This window comes from Chionomys nivalis, chromosome 15 (genome assembly GCF_950005125.1).
Source record: "Chionomys nivalis chromosome 15, mChiNiv1.1, whole genome shotgun sequence".
NCBI classification, from domain to species: Eukaryota; Metazoa; Chordata; class Mammalia; order Rodentia; family Cricetidae; genus Chionomys; species Chionomys nivalis.
In genome coordinates, this window is record NC_080100.1 from 23935197 (window position 1) to 23952304 (window position 17108).

A 17108-nucleotide genomic window follows, 5' to 3' on the forward strand; every position below is an offset into this window, starting at 1 on the left:
TTACAAAATGTGTCTTGGTCAGTTAGGTAGCTCTGTGGGCAAAGGTGCTTGCCACCAAGCCTGACAACCCGAGTTTAAGCCCCAGTCTCCACGTGGTGGAGGGCGAGAACCAACTCCTACAAGTCATTCTCTGAGCTCCACAGGTACGCTGAAGCAAATGTGTATCCCTCCATACAAATAAATAAATGTAATTTTAAAAATTGGCCTAAAATCCCAGCACTCAGGAGGCAGAGGTAGGCAGATCACTGAGTTCAAGGGCAGCCTGGTCTACATAGTAAGTACCAGACCAGTCAGAGCTGCAAAGTGAGACCATGGGTTTCTGCTGTTGTTTTTGTTTTTTGTTTGTGTAAATCTTACCTGATCCTACTGTCTTTTCTGAGCACCCCACATAAGACCTTCCTTCACTACTCTTCCCTGACCCACTACTGACCTGCCACTAATATTGCATGCATAAATCACATTTGCACTTTGCCAAATTCTTAAACTTTCTCAGGCTTTTGGTTTCTCTAGATCCCAGAAACTTGTGACACCTTTTTATGATGCAGGGATAAAGGTGTGACTCAGTTGACCTAACTTATCTAGGATCTAAATTCAGGGCAAATGTACCTCCTCTGTTAAATCATCCTACCAGCTTTGTTTGTTTGGTTGGTTTTTCAAGATAGTATTTCTCGGCCGGGCGATGGTGGCGCACGCCTTTAATCCCAGCACTCGGGAGGCAGAGGCAGGAGGATCTCTGTGAGTTCGAGACCAGCCTGGTCTACAAGAGCTAGTTCCAGGACAGGCTCCAAAACCACAGAGAAACCCTGTCTTGAAAAAGCGCAAAAAAAAAAAAAAAAAAAAAAAAAAAAAAGATAGTATTTCTCTGTGTAGCCCTGGCTGACCTCGAACTCACAAAGATCCACCTGCCTCTGCTCTCAAGTACTGAGATTAAAGGCGTGCGCCACCACCATTCAGCTCGATGCTACCATTTTCACTGTCCAATTTCAACTCAGCTTTAAACATCAGCCCCTCCATGGTTCCCTGGAGCTGACCATACCTTCAGACTGTGGGGTGCTCTTCTTGTGCTCCCAGCCCACACGAGTGACTGTAACAAAGGTAAGCTTCTGGTATCTCTACCACCTTGTGCAGAGCTGGGCTACAGCAAGCACTGAGAACACTACGTAGATGTAAAAGGGAAGTATGTGAAGCTATTGCTGTCAGGAAATAATGTAAAGCCTGGCGCTGTGCCCAGGCAGCAGCTACACTCAGGCCAGATACAGAGCTGCCACTTCGGAACTTTTATCAACTCTGTCACACCTTCAAAGATGCCATCAGTTTCTGGAACGTAGAATCCTATGTTATTACAAAAGCCCCATGCAAATCATACTTAACTCCAACTCTTTGTTTAACCTTAAACTCTCTAATCTCTTAAAGGCCAGAAGGCTAAGCTCCATGGTTCTCTCAATGTCTGTAGGAGTGTGGCAGAGTATCTGATGGATAGTTTCCCATTTAGGAAGTCTCTAAAAGGAAGAACAGGTTAAGGATATAAATCTCATTTATTTTCCATTAACATTCAACTGCAGGTTTTATCATTAAATAAGGTGGGAGTGGAGTGGGCAGGAAACAACTAGAGAGCATTGAAAAGATTTTAAAAATAATTTAAAATACAGTACAGTACTTCTGATAGTCAAGTTCCCTCCAATCTGCATCTTACTTGAACAATAACATAGTGTGAACACTCTGAGCCTTAATATTTTTAAATTCTGCAGAAAGTTAAGCTATATTCTCACCAATACAGTGCTACCTTTTTAAAAAAATGTCCCTTACCTTTCTCTTGGGTTTCTTGTAGAGCCTTCTTCCACAGATGAACTGATTTTTCATATGATCCTAACAGAAAGCACTCTTCACCTAAGAATTATTTTACCAAACAATTGATTACATAACTTTTAAATGTTTACTTTGCTTTAAAATTCAGTAGATACATATCCAGCCTGAAATTATTCTAAAAATCATTTTGAAAAACAAAAACCTACTTAATCACTTCACATATCCAAGGAGCTAGAAAGTGTTTATAAGACACCGACCAGGAGCTGGAGAGATGGCTCAGTGGTTAAGAACATTGCCTGCTCTTCCAAAGGTCCTGAGTTCAATTCCCAGCAACCACAACCATCTGTAATGAGGTCTGGTGCCCTTTTCTAGCCTGCAGGCATACACGCGGACAAAATACTGTATACATAATAAATAATTATTTTAAAAAAAAAGACACTGACCATTGATAGGTGTAAGTTCCAAGGCTTGAGGCAAGCTATCCCCGGCCATCTGCAGGTTAGTCTGAAGATGACATAACAGAGTCTTGACAAAAGATACTTCATGTGTTACATTTTCAGGTAACTGTCTGTCACCTTCAGGAATTCTTTGGCTTAATTGTGCTTGATACCATAAAGTTTTTTTGTACAATAGCCTCCAAAGAGCAACCAATCTGTACAGGAAATAAGATAATCGTCAAAACCAAATTTCAAGAGTAATGAAAACAAGTTTAGCTCCCTTCACAGGCGGTGTCTTGCTTGATTTCTTCACAAATGCAACAGAACAGACGGACCAAGCTAATGATCACGGTCCAGGGGCCACTGCACATAAGGACCACAAGATTTTCACAAATGTTTTATGCACCTATATACATTTTCCATTATATACTTGACTTTTATTTTATACTTTCAAGATCATTATGGCTGCCCAAGATTTAAAAATAAATGTCCTTAATGTTCGTTAAAAAAAAAATTGAAACAATCTTTGGCTGACAAATAAAATTTATATAGAGAGACTGGAGAGACACCTCAGGGATTAAGAGCATCTGCTGCTCTTCCAGAAAACTTGAGTTTACATCTCAGTACCCACACTGGGCAGCTCTGCCTGTAACTTCTGGAGTGAAAAACTACTCTGGGATTAGCACTAACAGTTCAAAACCTTATAAACACACTAAAAACTACCAGTTACACACTTCTTACTACATCATAAGAAATCCACAGTGTTTCAGTAATAAAATTAGTATTCATACCTGTGGCCTGGCTTTTGAGCAAGATTTGTGACCTGAGGATAAATATTTAAAGATGAGTCCCAGGACCAACTTTCCTTAGAAGCTTGACAAATAGGGACTATTAATGAGTCCAGCTCAGCTCTTCTTTCACCAGCTGATGCTGAAAGGGCCTCGGGCTGAAGACTGCAGACGCCATTTACATGGTCAGCTACCATTCGGAGTAAAGAAAGGCAGGCTAAAAGCTTCTCTGAGAAGAACCCGTTTTTTTGTTGATGAGTCAGTAAAAGCTTTACAGTACTTGAGGTCAGCTTTATCAAATGGCCAATATCTTGTCTGTATCTCATATCCCAATAGTGGACTGATAAACACTGATGGAAAAGTTGAAAGATACAAAGTACCCATGCATTATGCTTCACACTCTTATTTACAAACAGGTCAAACTTAGGCAAAGGGCACTTTATAAACTGAAGAATATAGAAGAAATGAGTGAGGCAAAGTACTGTGTAATTTAACATTAAGTTTTTCTCTGCTACATTTTTTGAAATGCCTATAGTCCACGCTGCAAGTAGTTTTTTCTGTATGCAATGCAGTTCTGCGATGGCTCTGTCTGTCTCCTTGGAATCATTCTTTGCATGAACTGTATCAAACATAGATGCAAATTCCAATCTTCCTTCCTTGATAATGCTAAACCATAGATCTTTTCTTTGGTTACAAAAAGGAAATGAGTTGTTTGGAAATTGTTCAACTTCATTAGCTTCTTCTCCTTCAGAATCCTAAACACAAGGGAAAAATGGTATATTAAATACCTTTCAAGCCTTATGCATAGGATCACTGTGTTGTTCTCAAATTTCTATTTCCTTTAACAACAACAACAACAAGACCAATAAATTTCTTAGAATAAAGTCAGTAGATACTAGTAAGTACCTGAACATCAGTAGTCTCACTTAACTCCATTGTTTCTTCTGCTTGCAGAAACCTAGGGACGGTGCCATGAACTAAGCCCTCCTTTCCTTGATGCTTCAACAGGCTAGACCTTAAGGAATCCAGTGATCGCAAGTTCAGCCCTTTGTCCTTTGGCTATGGAAAAAAGACAAATGATTTCCAAACGCAAAACTTTATCTGTAATTCTAAAGCAATTTAAACTTCTAGTGTTTTAACTTTGAAAGAAACAAGAAGACATTTTTACCACAGATACCAGAAGGCACTGTACCTTAGATAGCATCATACTTTGGCATGCTTTCTCAAGCCTCTGGGTTGAATCAATTAGCAATGACCTCATGAGCGCTGTTGGAGACTGGTTATCAAGAAACCGAAGGGTCGTGACCATGTATCCATCAGAAATAATAAGGTAGGGTAGTCGTGAATGTGCTTTTACAGAAAACCTCTGTCTCAGGGGGTCACTGTCAGAAGCTGATGAATCTACAGGATTATTTGAATCTTGAAATGTAAACTGTTGTGGTCTAGCAAACACATATGAAAAGTCAAGAATCAGCAAGAGAAGGATCTTAAAGGAAGTAATCATATTATTCAAAAATGGCAAATAAACATCATAGAATGATGACAATGCAAGCAGATGAACAGACACAGAAATATTAAATTTGTATAATTGTCTTCCGGGAAAAATAACAGTGATCAAATATATGTCTTTACATGTTTCCAATTTTTTTCAGAATTTTGTGGCATTTATTATGCTTTGGTTTTTTTAAACTGTATTCAACTTGTTTAAGAATTATGGCATCTTACTTTTATTATTAAAGAGTTAAGTAGCTGGCTTTCCTCCTAAATTATGTAAATATTTTAATAAGAACAGAATTACAAGAATGATAATTAGTACAATTGTTATTAAGAACAAAAAAAGAAATAGAACATTTGGAGAATATACTGGTGAGTAACATTCTGAGTTTAAAATTAAATGAGTCGTATGTGTGTGTGTGTGTGTGTGTGTGTGAGAGAGAGAGAGAGAGAGAGAGAGACCCTGATTACACAATACAGCTGCTTATTACATTTAATGTTTTATAAATATAAAAGGAGACTTATTAATATATGGTAACTTTTCAGACTAGAGAACTATTAACACAGATCGGGAGGCCTGCTGATACAGCAGTTGCCTACTGTGTGCACGGCTCTGAGTCTGATCTCTAGCACTGCACAAACAAGTGAGGATGCTGGGTGGGGTGGTGGTGGCACCTTTAATCCCAGCATTCGTGAATTGAGTTAGAGCCAAGCCTGGTCTACAGAACAAATTCCAGGACAGCTAGGACTGTTACATAGAGAAACCATGTCTTGAAAAACCAAAAAGACAAAAAATAAACAAAATTAAATTAAAAAATAGTTAAAAAACAAACAACACATTTTATGCAATTTATCATATGTTGAAACTAACATATTACTATTATTACAAATGCAATATGAGTACCTTTAATCTTTAGAAGATGATACCCTAATTGTTAGCTCTGAGGACTAGCATTGTAAGAACCAATTTTTATTTTTTAATAATGTGTTGTGATTTTCAAATTTTATTTTTTCAAATAATGAATATCTACTAGAAAAAAGCCATCAATTTAAAAAGCCTTAAAAAAGTAACTTTAAAGGAGATTGTGAGGAAATTCCAGTAAATACAAATTAAGAGCCCAAGTTCCAGCCTCAGCACCCACATGAAGGTTCACGACTCTGTGTGTGTAACTCCAGTCCCAGAGGATCTAACCCTCATCTGGCCTCTGGGTACTGAAAACATAGAGTTCAGACAACATGCAAGCAAAAAACCCATACACATAAAAAATAAAGTAAAATAAAAAATTAAGGTTAAAAAAACAAAAGACTCACAACTTTCTCTGCAAGAATTGACAGTTTTCTCCTAGCACTAATCTGTCACTAAAAAAAAAATTTTTTTTTTTTGGCTAAACATAATCAAGAATGTGCCCATGTCAGTTTCCTTCCTACAAAATTTCAAAAGTCATTTCCAATTTTTCTATGAAAAAATAGCTCTTAGTGCTGGAGAGATGGCTCAGCGGTTAAGAACTTTTCTGCTCTGTGAGAAGACTGGGGTCTTATTCCCAGCAACCATGTCAGTCACAACCTCCAGCTCCCGGGGCATCTGAGGTCACCACTGACATTGCAGCAACCTCCACACAATTTTTAAGACAAATTAGTTTTTAAAATCGCTCTCTATACACATCTAGCTATGCACAGCAAACGGTTACCCCAGCACTTATCTGACACGAGAACCACACATAATAACACAGACTCTCACTTCATCCCTCGACACTGTAAGACAATCACCGTCACTTGTTTCACAAGAAAAGAAACCGAGGCTTGAGGAACAATTTATTCTTGTACACAACCAAGAAACAGAAAAAACTAAGAATTGGGACTTGATTTATCTGACTACAGAGTCCAAACTGCTACCTTCTTTCACAACTAAAATCCAAATATGGCTAAACCCTTCAGTCTGTTACTGTTTCTGTCCTTTAAGATGTTAATTGTGAGCTACTAAATTATTTCAGTGCTTCACTTTTAAAATAGTATGCTTTATTATCTTTTATAATAAAGATATGCTCTCAGTACTTTTAAATATTTAAATAACTTTATACTTACATAGTCACAATGGCAAATTTTCACCAGGATTAAGCCACAAAAAGAAATAGGAAGAAAACTATAAATAATTAGGAACAGATAAAAAACAGATATTGACATGATAGACTCACAGAAGAAAAACACAAATTTGGGGATGAAATTGTTTTTGTAAAAATATATAATAAAATTAACTACCAAAGAAAATAAGTTCTGAAAAACGAAACAATTCAAATGTCTCACCTATATGTTATTAGTGGATGAAGAGGAATAAATTCAGCTGGCCCAAATTCTATAGAGCAACCAAGTGTAACTAATGTCAGCAATTCACCTAGGAAGGTCAATAAAATCAGGGATCCACGTTTTAACACACAAGCCAGAAAAAGACTGTCATGTGTCCAGCTGATGTCACCTACCCAGTATGACCTAGAAAGATAAATACCAGTTTTAGAAAGGATTGAATAGTAGGCTACTGTCACATAAATTTTGTTAATTTTACTTTGTAGGGAAAAAAGGCTTACATATATCAACTCCAACAATATTCCATTAGAAATCATAAGTAATTCAGAAATGAAAATATTACCCAAGTTGAGCCAATTAGTCAAGTCATTTTTGGCGGGGAGGGGTCTGAGACAGGGTTTCTATGTATAACAGCCCTGGTTGTCCTGGAACTTGCTATCCAGGCTGGCCTCAAACTCAGATCTGCCTGACTCTGTTTTCTGAGTGTTGGGATTAAAAGTGTGTGCCACCACACTTGGCTTCATTGTCTTTTAATCAGAATGAACCGTAATCTCTATAACCACAACTGATGACAGATTCTGTCCCACACACAGCACACCTCCTCTTCCCAAAGCTGTTCCTTACTCCTTACTCTTACTGCTCCTTGGCAGCATCAATGTATCACCAGAACAAGGAGCTGCTCCCCTCCCATCTGACAAGACCATACATAAGTCAAAGGGACCACTGAGCTGAGACCAACGCTGCTCTTGGAAAAGAACGGGGTGGGGGGGGGGGGATAAAGAGAAGCAGCTAGATGACCTGACCACTCTGGAAATTCAAAGAAAGGCATAGAAAGTGTTCAGAAACAAGAGGCTAGGTGCTCAAGAGAGAGATCTTTGTACTCCAATTTTGTACAGGTCTTTTCCTTTTATTTTTTGAAGACAGGATCTCTCTTGGCTGTCCTGGAACTTGCTATGTACACAGGTTGGCCTCAAAGTCTCAGAGAGTCCCCTGCCTCTGCTTCTGGAGTGCTGGAATTAAAGGTGTATGTCAGCACACCTAACTTGTATATGCCTTATAGCTCATGTGTTATCCCAAAATCATCATGAATGCATGTAAGTGTTTAAAAATCTATGAACACTCCAGCCTACCTGAATGAATGGTGGTCTCCGCTCTTGAATTTTTATCTTACCCTCCCTAACAAAGCCTCAGATTGCTCGACCTACTTACAGCCCCATTCCTGAGAAGATGGGAAAAACAATGAAAAAGAAAATACACTTGTATTTTCTACACTACCCTTCCTTTAAAAGTATCTGAGATTTTCTTTATATAAAGCAACTTTTAGAATTTACCAAGTACAAAGGTAAGTCACATTCTTTAATCTAAATGTTATTTGTGCACTTACTAGAGCTTCAAACTTCAAAAGCCCTCCTTAGAAATAAGCACATGTGTTCTTACCTGATAAGTGCAGCAGGGACCACAGGATTCTTATTACTACATCCTTTAAGGTCACCACAGAGAGTAACAAAATTCAGTGTGTTTATAAACAATACCTGAGTTGCCTAGAAGGGGGAAAACATGACATAAGCAATGACGGTATCTTCTGTGTCTGTTACTTACTGGAGGCTCAGAGAGCTGTTATTACACCAAGTAAGTAGTCTTAGCCAGGAAGTACTGACAGTTCTTGACTCTAAAGTTGTTCAGAGCAGCCTTACACTTGAAATCCTCCCGCCCCAGCCCTGCCAACAGCTGCATTAGCACGCATGCCCTCCTTCCCTTTCACACTTTCATGTCAACAGCTGGGTTAGCACACATGCCCTCCTTCTCCTTCACCCTTTCACTTGTTACTTTGTTTTACTGTGTTTGAGACAGGGTTTTGCTATGTAGCCCAGGCTGGCCTTGACCTCAAATCCTCCTGCCCCAGTGTGCAGAGTGCTGGGATTACAGGCATTTGCCACCAAGATAAGCTTTTTAATTTTACACTTCTTCAGAACAGCTTTTGAAAACTATGACAGTTGATTTTTATAACTTTACCAAACCACGATGGGATAAAAAGGTCACTTTAAAGAACATACAGTAGTAGTAAGGGCAGGTACTTGTTACTGACCTTTGGGTCTTTCTGATTAAGAGTCACTGCCAAGGCAAGACCATCTCTTGAGAAGGCCGAGATCAGAGCTCCTCTTGATTTCACTGCCTCACACTTGGGAGTCAGACTGCACAGGACACATTCCTGCTGTGCCCAGTGAACACGGAACGGCAATGACCTAAGAAAGTCGTGCAATTATAAAAGGAAGGTTCAACAGGGTTTTTCTGTGTAACAGACCTGGCTGTCCTGGAACTAGCTCTGTAGACCAGGCTGGCCTCAAACTCACAGAGATCCGCCTACCTCTGCCTCCCGAGTGCTGGGATTAATGGAATACACCACAACTGCCCAGCAAGATTTAATGATTTTATTTACTTATTTTTGATGTATGTATATGTTTGTTTTTTTAGATGAGATCTCAATATATGACTCACACTGGCCTTGAACTCCTGAACTCAAGTGAGCCTCTTCCTTAGCACACTCTTGGACTGTGGAGGGCTTGCTGAAGCCACAGCTTGGTGACCTTCCTTGAACCTTTCACATGGCCCATCTTTGGAATGAGAGGAGCAGCAGCTGAATTAGCAGTGACGTTGCACCTTCATTCTGTATCATGAGTGCACTGTATTGTTTGCACCTGTTAATAAACCTGACTTGAGGGGGCTGGAGAGCCAGTTCAACAGTTAAGAGCACCAGCTGCTCTTCCAGAGGTCCCAGGTTCAATCCCCAACATCCACATGGCAGCTCACAACTAACTGCCTGTAATTCTAGTTCCAGGGGATAGCATCTTCACATATGCAGACAAAACGCTAACGTACCACATAAAATATAAACAAACAAACCTGACTTGAATCCCTCTTTACCTGGTACCCATGTTGGGCACCATATGTAAATTGAGGCTTTTGTCCTGACCACCTAGTCCCAAATAAACACTTGGAGGCTTATACTAATTGTAAATGCTTGGACGATAGCTCAGGCTTGTTACTAGCTAACTCTTACATTTAAACTAACCCATATTTCTATTTATGCTTTGACATGTGGTTCAAGGCTTGTTACCTCATTTTCTACATGTCCTACTTGCTTAGCAGCTGACTGGGTCTATTCTCTCTGCCCTTCTCCTTCCCATCATCCTTAGTTTGGTCGCTCCACCTATACTTCCTGCCTGGTTACTGGCCAATCAACACTTTATTAAACCAATTCAAGAGACAAACCTCTACAGTGTACAAGAGGATTATTCACAACACATTATTTTCCTAAACTATACTTAAGTATTATAAGCTTTTAATATATTTTGCTCTATTTTATGAGGCTTAGATTGCAAACTATTTTACTATTAAAAAACAAATGGACAAACAAAAACTACTTGAGGATAGTTCTGGTGGCTCCGACATTTGGGACACAGAGACAAGAATATCTCTTGGGTACAAGACCAGCAAGATCACACAGAGTTCTAGGATAGTCAGGGCTACATAGTGAGACCTTGTCCAAATACACAAAACAAAACAGTTGAGCATTTGAAGGCACAACAGTAGTAAATCCAAATATTCTTGCCCTCTTTAAAGTTCAATTCATCTCAAAGTAATTTTTATTATTATTTTTATTTTTTAATTTTCTTTATTTTACATACCGATCTCATTTCCCTTTCCCTCCCATCCTCCCGCCTCCCCCTACTTTCCTCCCACCCCACTCCGCATCCACTCCTCAGAGAGGGTGAGGCCTCCCATGACAGTCAACAAAGTCCGTCACATCACCTGAGGCAGGACCAAGGAAACAAGGAAAATACACCACGAGCTACGCTATCTCATACATGTTTTCCCTTCTAGGAAAATAAAAACAAGAGAACCTTTCTAGATTTAATGTTTAAAAGTGAAAGGTGGAAGGGAAGGTCTACAAAGTTTTAAAAACTGAAATTAAGACCTGAAAATCTTAAATACAAACTGTCAATGACAAATGACAATGCTTGTTTAAAAGTGGGAAATAAGAGAAAGGGAAATATTTACCTCACCTTACAGATGTCAATACATTCTCAGACCACTGAATGACCAGAAACGCTAACTTCAAGCATTCTCCAGAATAGAAAGTAAAAGAACACAGGCAGCAGTCGCCAAGTAACTGCAGATAAATTTAATAGTTTAGTATACAATTAATCTGAAAATAAACTGATATGTCTCATATAAATACAATATATTGGGACCCTGCTTCTATTTTCATTCTTCATAGTAAGCTAAAGGCTATGTAATTTATTTGCCAGATACAAGGCCCAAATGGAAAAATCAGCCTAAGGACACAGAGGAGTTCTTTTGGGGCCTTCGGCATCCTCTTTACACTCAAGTCGAACAAGGGACACCTATTGGTATTCCTATAGCACCACAGGGTAACTGCAGACCATGTTATATTACAATTGATGATATAAAATATAAGATAAAAGGGGCTGGAGAAATGCCCCAGCAGTTAAAGAGCACTGGCTGCTCCTCCAGAGACCCTCAGTTCAATTCCCACCACTCACATGGTGGCTCACACTCTCTATACTTGGTTCTTATGCCATCTTCTGGCTAAAAGTCATACATGCAGACATAAAATAAAAAAATCTTTGAAAAAAAATAAGGTAACAAAAATATTATCAAAATAACTCAAAGAGAATAAAATTCCCAACATGTATTTAATACTTGAGGACATGAAAATGCTTGTTACCCTGACTTGACTATAATATACAAATGTATAAAACTACTATATGCTACTTCATTAATATGTTCAAATATTAGTATAAAAAATATACTACTTATTGTTGCTGGGAAACTTCCTATAAAATTCTCTTTTATAGTTTTATATTATTTATATTAGAATATCACCATACTGGGAAGAATGAATAAAATTTCAAAATGCTATTTTTTTGTGGGGGGAGTGGGGCTCAAGACAGGATTTCTCTGTGTAACAGTCCTAGCTGTTCTGGAACTCTCTCTGTAGACTAGGCTGGCCTCGAACTCACAGAGACCTGACTCTGCCTCCCCAATGATAGAACTAAAGGGCCTGGTGATTTTTTTTTTTTTTTTTTTAAAGAGCAGCCAGGCTGCTCTGAACTGACCATCTTGCCTCTATTTCCATAGTGCTGAGATTGGTATATACCACCAAGCCTAACTTCAAAATACAATTTCTAAGAAAAGTGGACTATGTAACAGATGAAAGTTCATACACAGAGACTACATAAAGTTATTTAAAATTTTCACTTAAACAATGCATCTATTATATCCTGAGAATTTAATAACTTATGGAACACCACCAGATCTAGTTTATTAACTTATAGAACATTTGATTTTAACTTGGTTGTTCAAGACAAAGCCTTGCTATATAGCCAAGACAGCCTGGAGCTCAATATGTAACCAGGCTGGCCTTGAACTTTGGTTAGCTCTTGCACATCTGCCTCACTTGGGTTGCAGGTATGCACCATCATGCTCACTACCAAGCTCACTACGAGTCATATTACACTAAGGGAAAAAAGTTTTAATTTGAAACTATTCTTAAAATCACCTCTTCCAAACAGCAGTTTTACAACTGCTCTGACTAGTGACAAACAGGTGTGCTATTCCCCTGACTAACGTTTCTCAGATCAGGCCGTTCTTAAAGCCTAAAACTCTATTTCATAGTTTCTCGTGTGGATTTTACCTCATTTCTGACAAAAACAGCATCCACTACAGCTTCTTTATCTTGAGTGGAAGGCAATAAAACTGCTTCTTCGGGTATGATTTGGGACCACTGACCGACCAATGGGAGGCTTTTAGAAGATAAAATATTCGATTCCAAATATTCCCACAGAAGTATGCAGCCAGAAGATGTAATAAGCAGAACTCTTTTCCCATGTTCAGATACATATAAGTATAGTCTTGAAGAGTTTGCTAATTAACAGAAAAAAAAACAGAAAACTTAAACTTTCAAAATCTGAATTTTTCATGAAAGCACATAATTTTCTTTTCCTTTTTGGCTTGTATGAAATAAGGTCTCTCTGTGATCCTCCTACCTCAGCATCCCAAATGCTTGCCAGGCAAGTTAGCTATCCTTACAGTAAGAAACTCAAGCTGTGTTATCACTTAGAATGCTAAAACTAAAGCATTAATAATAAAAGTACAAACAACAATAACATTTACTACTTTGCTTGTTTGTTTTTTGAGGAATTTTCTCAGCAGCTCTGCTTGTCCTGCAACCACTCTTGGCCTCTAACTCACAGAGATCTGCCTGACTCCGCTTCCTGAGTGCTGGGATTAAAGGTGTAGGCCGGCATGCCCAGCACTAATAATGTATGAGGGATTGAACCGATGGCATTGTGCGGCCTAGGCAAGGGCTCTAACACTGAGACCCACTCCTAGCATCCTTTTTACTTTTTATTTTGAGACAGGGTTACACTGGGCCACTCAAGCCGACCTTTAGCTCAATCTGCAGTCCAAGCAATACTCAGGCTTCTGGTCCTTCTGCCCCGGTCTCCGAACTGTTTGGATTACAGACGTGCACCACAAAACCTGCACTGCTATGTAACATTAGAAACCTGTCATCACAGCAATGACACGCAGGCCAGGTTTCCTTCTTCAAGTTAAATAAGGTGCAAAAAAGTACCAATCAAATTTCAGAATAAATATTATATAGACAGAAACAATATGCATATGCACACAAAGAGATACATTACTATCAAATAGTAATATGAAAAAAACTTCAGTCTTGTCTCAAAGAAAATTTAAAAAGTGCCTACCTACTGTAGCTTTAACAACTTCTTTAGGCTTTTCCGTCACCTGTATCATTTTCAAACAATCTTGATCTTTGTTCCACAGGAAAAGCTCTCCTGTAGTGAGGACCCCAGACAGCCACATATCTGTTCAAAAGCGAAATGCAACTTTTAACACACTATCACTGACTTTTTTTTCTTGAAAAATTGTAGTAAGCTAGCCTTTTGAACATATCAGCAATACTTAACCATTCCTGGATGTTGCCAGAAAAAAAACATCCTTCAACAAAGGCTGCAGACTCGGAATCTTCTTCTTTGTTCTTCCTGACAGCAAATTAATCTCATTTATGAATTTGTCATCCAACAGAAAAACAGCTTCATTCTCCTGAGAGAGAAAAACACGTGAAGGACTTATGTGGCTCCAACAGTTAATTCAATCTTCTCTACATAAATTACCATAGAAAGGAAACCAAAATAACATTTAAGAACAAGAATAATTTATACCACAAATCTAAAGTAAACATTAAACCCATAGCCTAAACATTTTTTATTCTGTTTTAAATAACACTTGGGGTAGGGTGTTACTCAGGGATAGAGTGCCTGTCTAGCAGTGAGGTCCTGATTCTGTTCCTATATATTCCATATCTAGCATTATGAAAACAGGAAATAACAATAAAGTTACAGGGTAAGGTGATCTAACAGCTGTATTTAAAGCTCTTTAAAGGCTAATATTCTAGGGCCATTTGCCACTCTGGCAAGCTAGAATTAAAGTCCTACTCATGTGAGCATCTGTATGGGCAAGCTTTTTCTTTGGTTTTGGTTTTTCAAGACAGGGTTTCTCTGTGTAGCCCCAGCTGTATTGGAACTCCCTTGTAGCCAAGGCTGGCCTCGAACTCAGAGATCCACCTGCCTCTGCCTTCCAAGTCCTGGGATTAAAGGCCTGCGCCACCAATGCCCAGCTGGACAAGTTTTTATATATACTGTCTTAGATTAAAATGAATATGGTTTTGGAAATCCATAAGCTCTTGACTCAGACAGATTTTTTTTTTTTCTACAAAAAGTAAGGTATTTTGGATGAAGTTTGTGGAGCCAGAAGCAGCAACCCCTCAGAAGCTGCTAAACACACAAATTACCAGGGCTGGAGAGATGGCTCAGTACTTAAAAGCACTGACTGCTCTTCCTGAAGTCCTGAGTCAATTTTTAACACACACATGATGATTCACAACTATCTATAAATGTAGTCTCATGGGATTTTCATGGAATCTGATCAAAACACTCATACATAAAACATATAAGCAATGTTTTGAAACATTCTAAACCTTAAAAAAACAAATAGAAACCATAAATTACCCAGCCTAGACTTACTATGGAAGTCAGTATGGAAATCATTAATCTGTTTTTTATTATTACTTTAACTAGTGTACAATGCAAGGGTTTCATTACGATATTTTCAAACATATTAATCACACGTATTTTGCTCATTTTGTCCCTGTCTTACCTCCAAGAACGCCCCTTCTGCTTTATTCATGTACACACACAATGTCAAGATGGACCATGAGAAAAAACACCATATTTATCTTTCTTTCTCTGCCATTGTCCTCTTTTGTCCTGTCCACCTCCCACTGGACCCTTTCTCCGCTCACGTGCTCCACGTTCTCCTTTCACATCCTATATGTACTTACTTTTAAATGCATATTTCTTTAATTTTGAGCAAAAGCATGCAGCATTCGCCCTTCTGTGTCAGGCTTTTTTGTTTAACAAAATTATCTCTAGTTCCACAAACTATATTTCAATTTTTTTTTTTATGGCTGAGTAAATTTCACCTGTCCAAATGATTTTGATGTGTGTAAAACTCCTGGGCTAGAGGATGGCTCAGTGGTTAAGAGTACTTGCTACTTTTCCAGGAGACCTGGGTCTGATTCCCAGCACCCATGTGCCAGGAGCTCTGACATCCTCTTCTGACCTGTGTGAATTGACCATGCATGTAGTGTACTTACACACATGAAAGGAAACCACTCATACACGGAAGATAAAAAAAATTGAAAGAAAAACAGTAGCGGATTCCTGTTACACGTAAGGTAAGGGTAGAACTTCTCACTGAAATCTGAGTCACCAATTACTGTAAATTAAAAGGGTTTCTGTAGGCTTGCCCACTCTAAGGTGTGAAGGCTATACCACATATCATGAATGACATTCCGGATTATTACTGCCTTATGGCTCCTATCCTCTTCTGGCCCTGAGGCTACTTTAAAGATACACTATTAGGAAACACTCTGCTGTTTTGGTAGGCTCATGTAGGACATTAAACTCTCCCTTTAAACATGTTATAAAGGAAAAAACTGAAAACAAAACCTTTTACCTAGACAGATGACTCACTGCTCTATAAGTGCTAACTTGTATATTATAACTTAGCACACACAACCAACCCTCTCTAGGGAACAGGTGATCTTCTGAATATGATGTGTTCTTCTGGGTTTGTGTGTGTGTGTGTGTGTTGTTTTGTTTTTTTGTGGGAGTTTAAGGTCACAGAATATTCCTAAATCTTACAGGAAAAACACATTTAGCATCTATAAAACCATTAGTATATGAATAAAGAAAAACTCACTTGACCCAACCAGGAAACTCTGGGCCAGGGTTTTTTCTGTTTGATACTTGTTGATGTCAAAACTTCTAATCTTATCTCCATGCTTGTTGAGATACCAATGACCAGTTAGCAAAGCCAGTCATGAGATCCTGTGAATAATAACAGTAATAATTAAGAGCCCATAATATTTACAGAGAGATTCAGTTACTTTTCTCAACACTGTGGCAAAATACTGGAGGGAAGGCACCTAAGGGAGGGAGGAGATTTCAGAAGACCCCACCCACAGCTGGCTAGCCACATACATTTGGACACAATACCATGGCATAGGCACACAGGGAAGAGGAGAGGCTTCACCTCACAGGTGAGAGAAAACGGAGTAGGGACAATGGAACATGAATACCCTTCCAAAGGGGCAGCCCCAGTGACCTACGTCCTAACTAGACCAAACTCCTGAAGTTTCCAGAATCTCTCAAATAGCATCACAAGCTGGGGACAAAGGAGTCAAGAAAATGAGTCTGTAGGAGACATCTGAAATTCAAATGGTAACACTGAACATTTTAATTTAGAATTTCAAGAACTTTTAATTATTTTTCAATGGCTTATCATCCTCTCTTTCAGGTAAGAAACTGCATTCCATATTGCATCCACATCCTGAACTGAGGCAAAACGCACTTGCTCTCTTACACATGACTTCTCAGACAATGACCATGACCATAAAGCAGGAAGGGTACTGAGGATCACATCTATGACTGTGTTTCTCAGCGTAGCTGATGACATTTTAGTAAAGAAGGTCAAATCTCCAGTCTTGTGCTCTTCTTCTGACTTTGCTACTGTTGGACCTCTTCCCGTGACGCTAAGATAGATTGTGGGATCACTCTGGCCAACAAAGTACAAGGGAAGTGATGCCATGGATTTTCAAGACTAAAACACAAAA

The 17108-nt window shown here is 38.8% G+C and overlaps 1 protein-coding gene across 6 annotated transcripts in view; it reads right to left on the reverse strand.

The window, feature by feature from the left end:
* Cplane1 (ciliogenesis and planar polarity effector complex subunit 1) overlaps window positions 1-17108 on the reverse strand; it is a 91849-nt gene that overhangs the window by 70450 nt on the left and 4291 nt on the right. For all 6 annotated transcript variants that reach the window (XR_009058351.1, XM_057789468.1, XM_057789469.1 and 3 more), the window contains exons 2-14: window positions 16196-16323; window positions 13840-13975; window positions 13618-13737; window positions 12543-12772; window positions 10888-10994; window positions 8910-9066; window positions 8261-8364; window positions 6827-7009; window positions 4224-4473; window positions 3938-4090; window positions 3035-3786; window positions 2250-2458; window positions 1807-1887 (exon numbers count right to left, since the gene is read on the reverse strand). Coding sequence is in view for 5 of the 6 variants with exons in the window: in XM_057789468.1 (XP_057645451.1) it covers window positions 1807-1887; window positions 2250-2458; window positions 3035-3786; window positions 3938-4090; window positions 4224-4473; window positions 6827-7009; window positions 8261-8364; window positions 8910-9066; window positions 10888-10994; window positions 12543-12772; window positions 13618-13737; window positions 13840-13975; window positions 16196-16276 (2563 nt within the window). In the remaining variant the exon portion in view is untranslated. The remainder of the gene's footprint in view (window positions 1-1806; window positions 1888-2249; window positions 2459-3034; window positions 3787-3937; window positions 4091-4223; window positions 4474-6826; window positions 7010-8260; window positions 8365-8909; window positions 9067-10887; window positions 10995-12542; window positions 12773-13617; window positions 13738-13839; window positions 13976-16195; window positions 16324-17108) is intronic.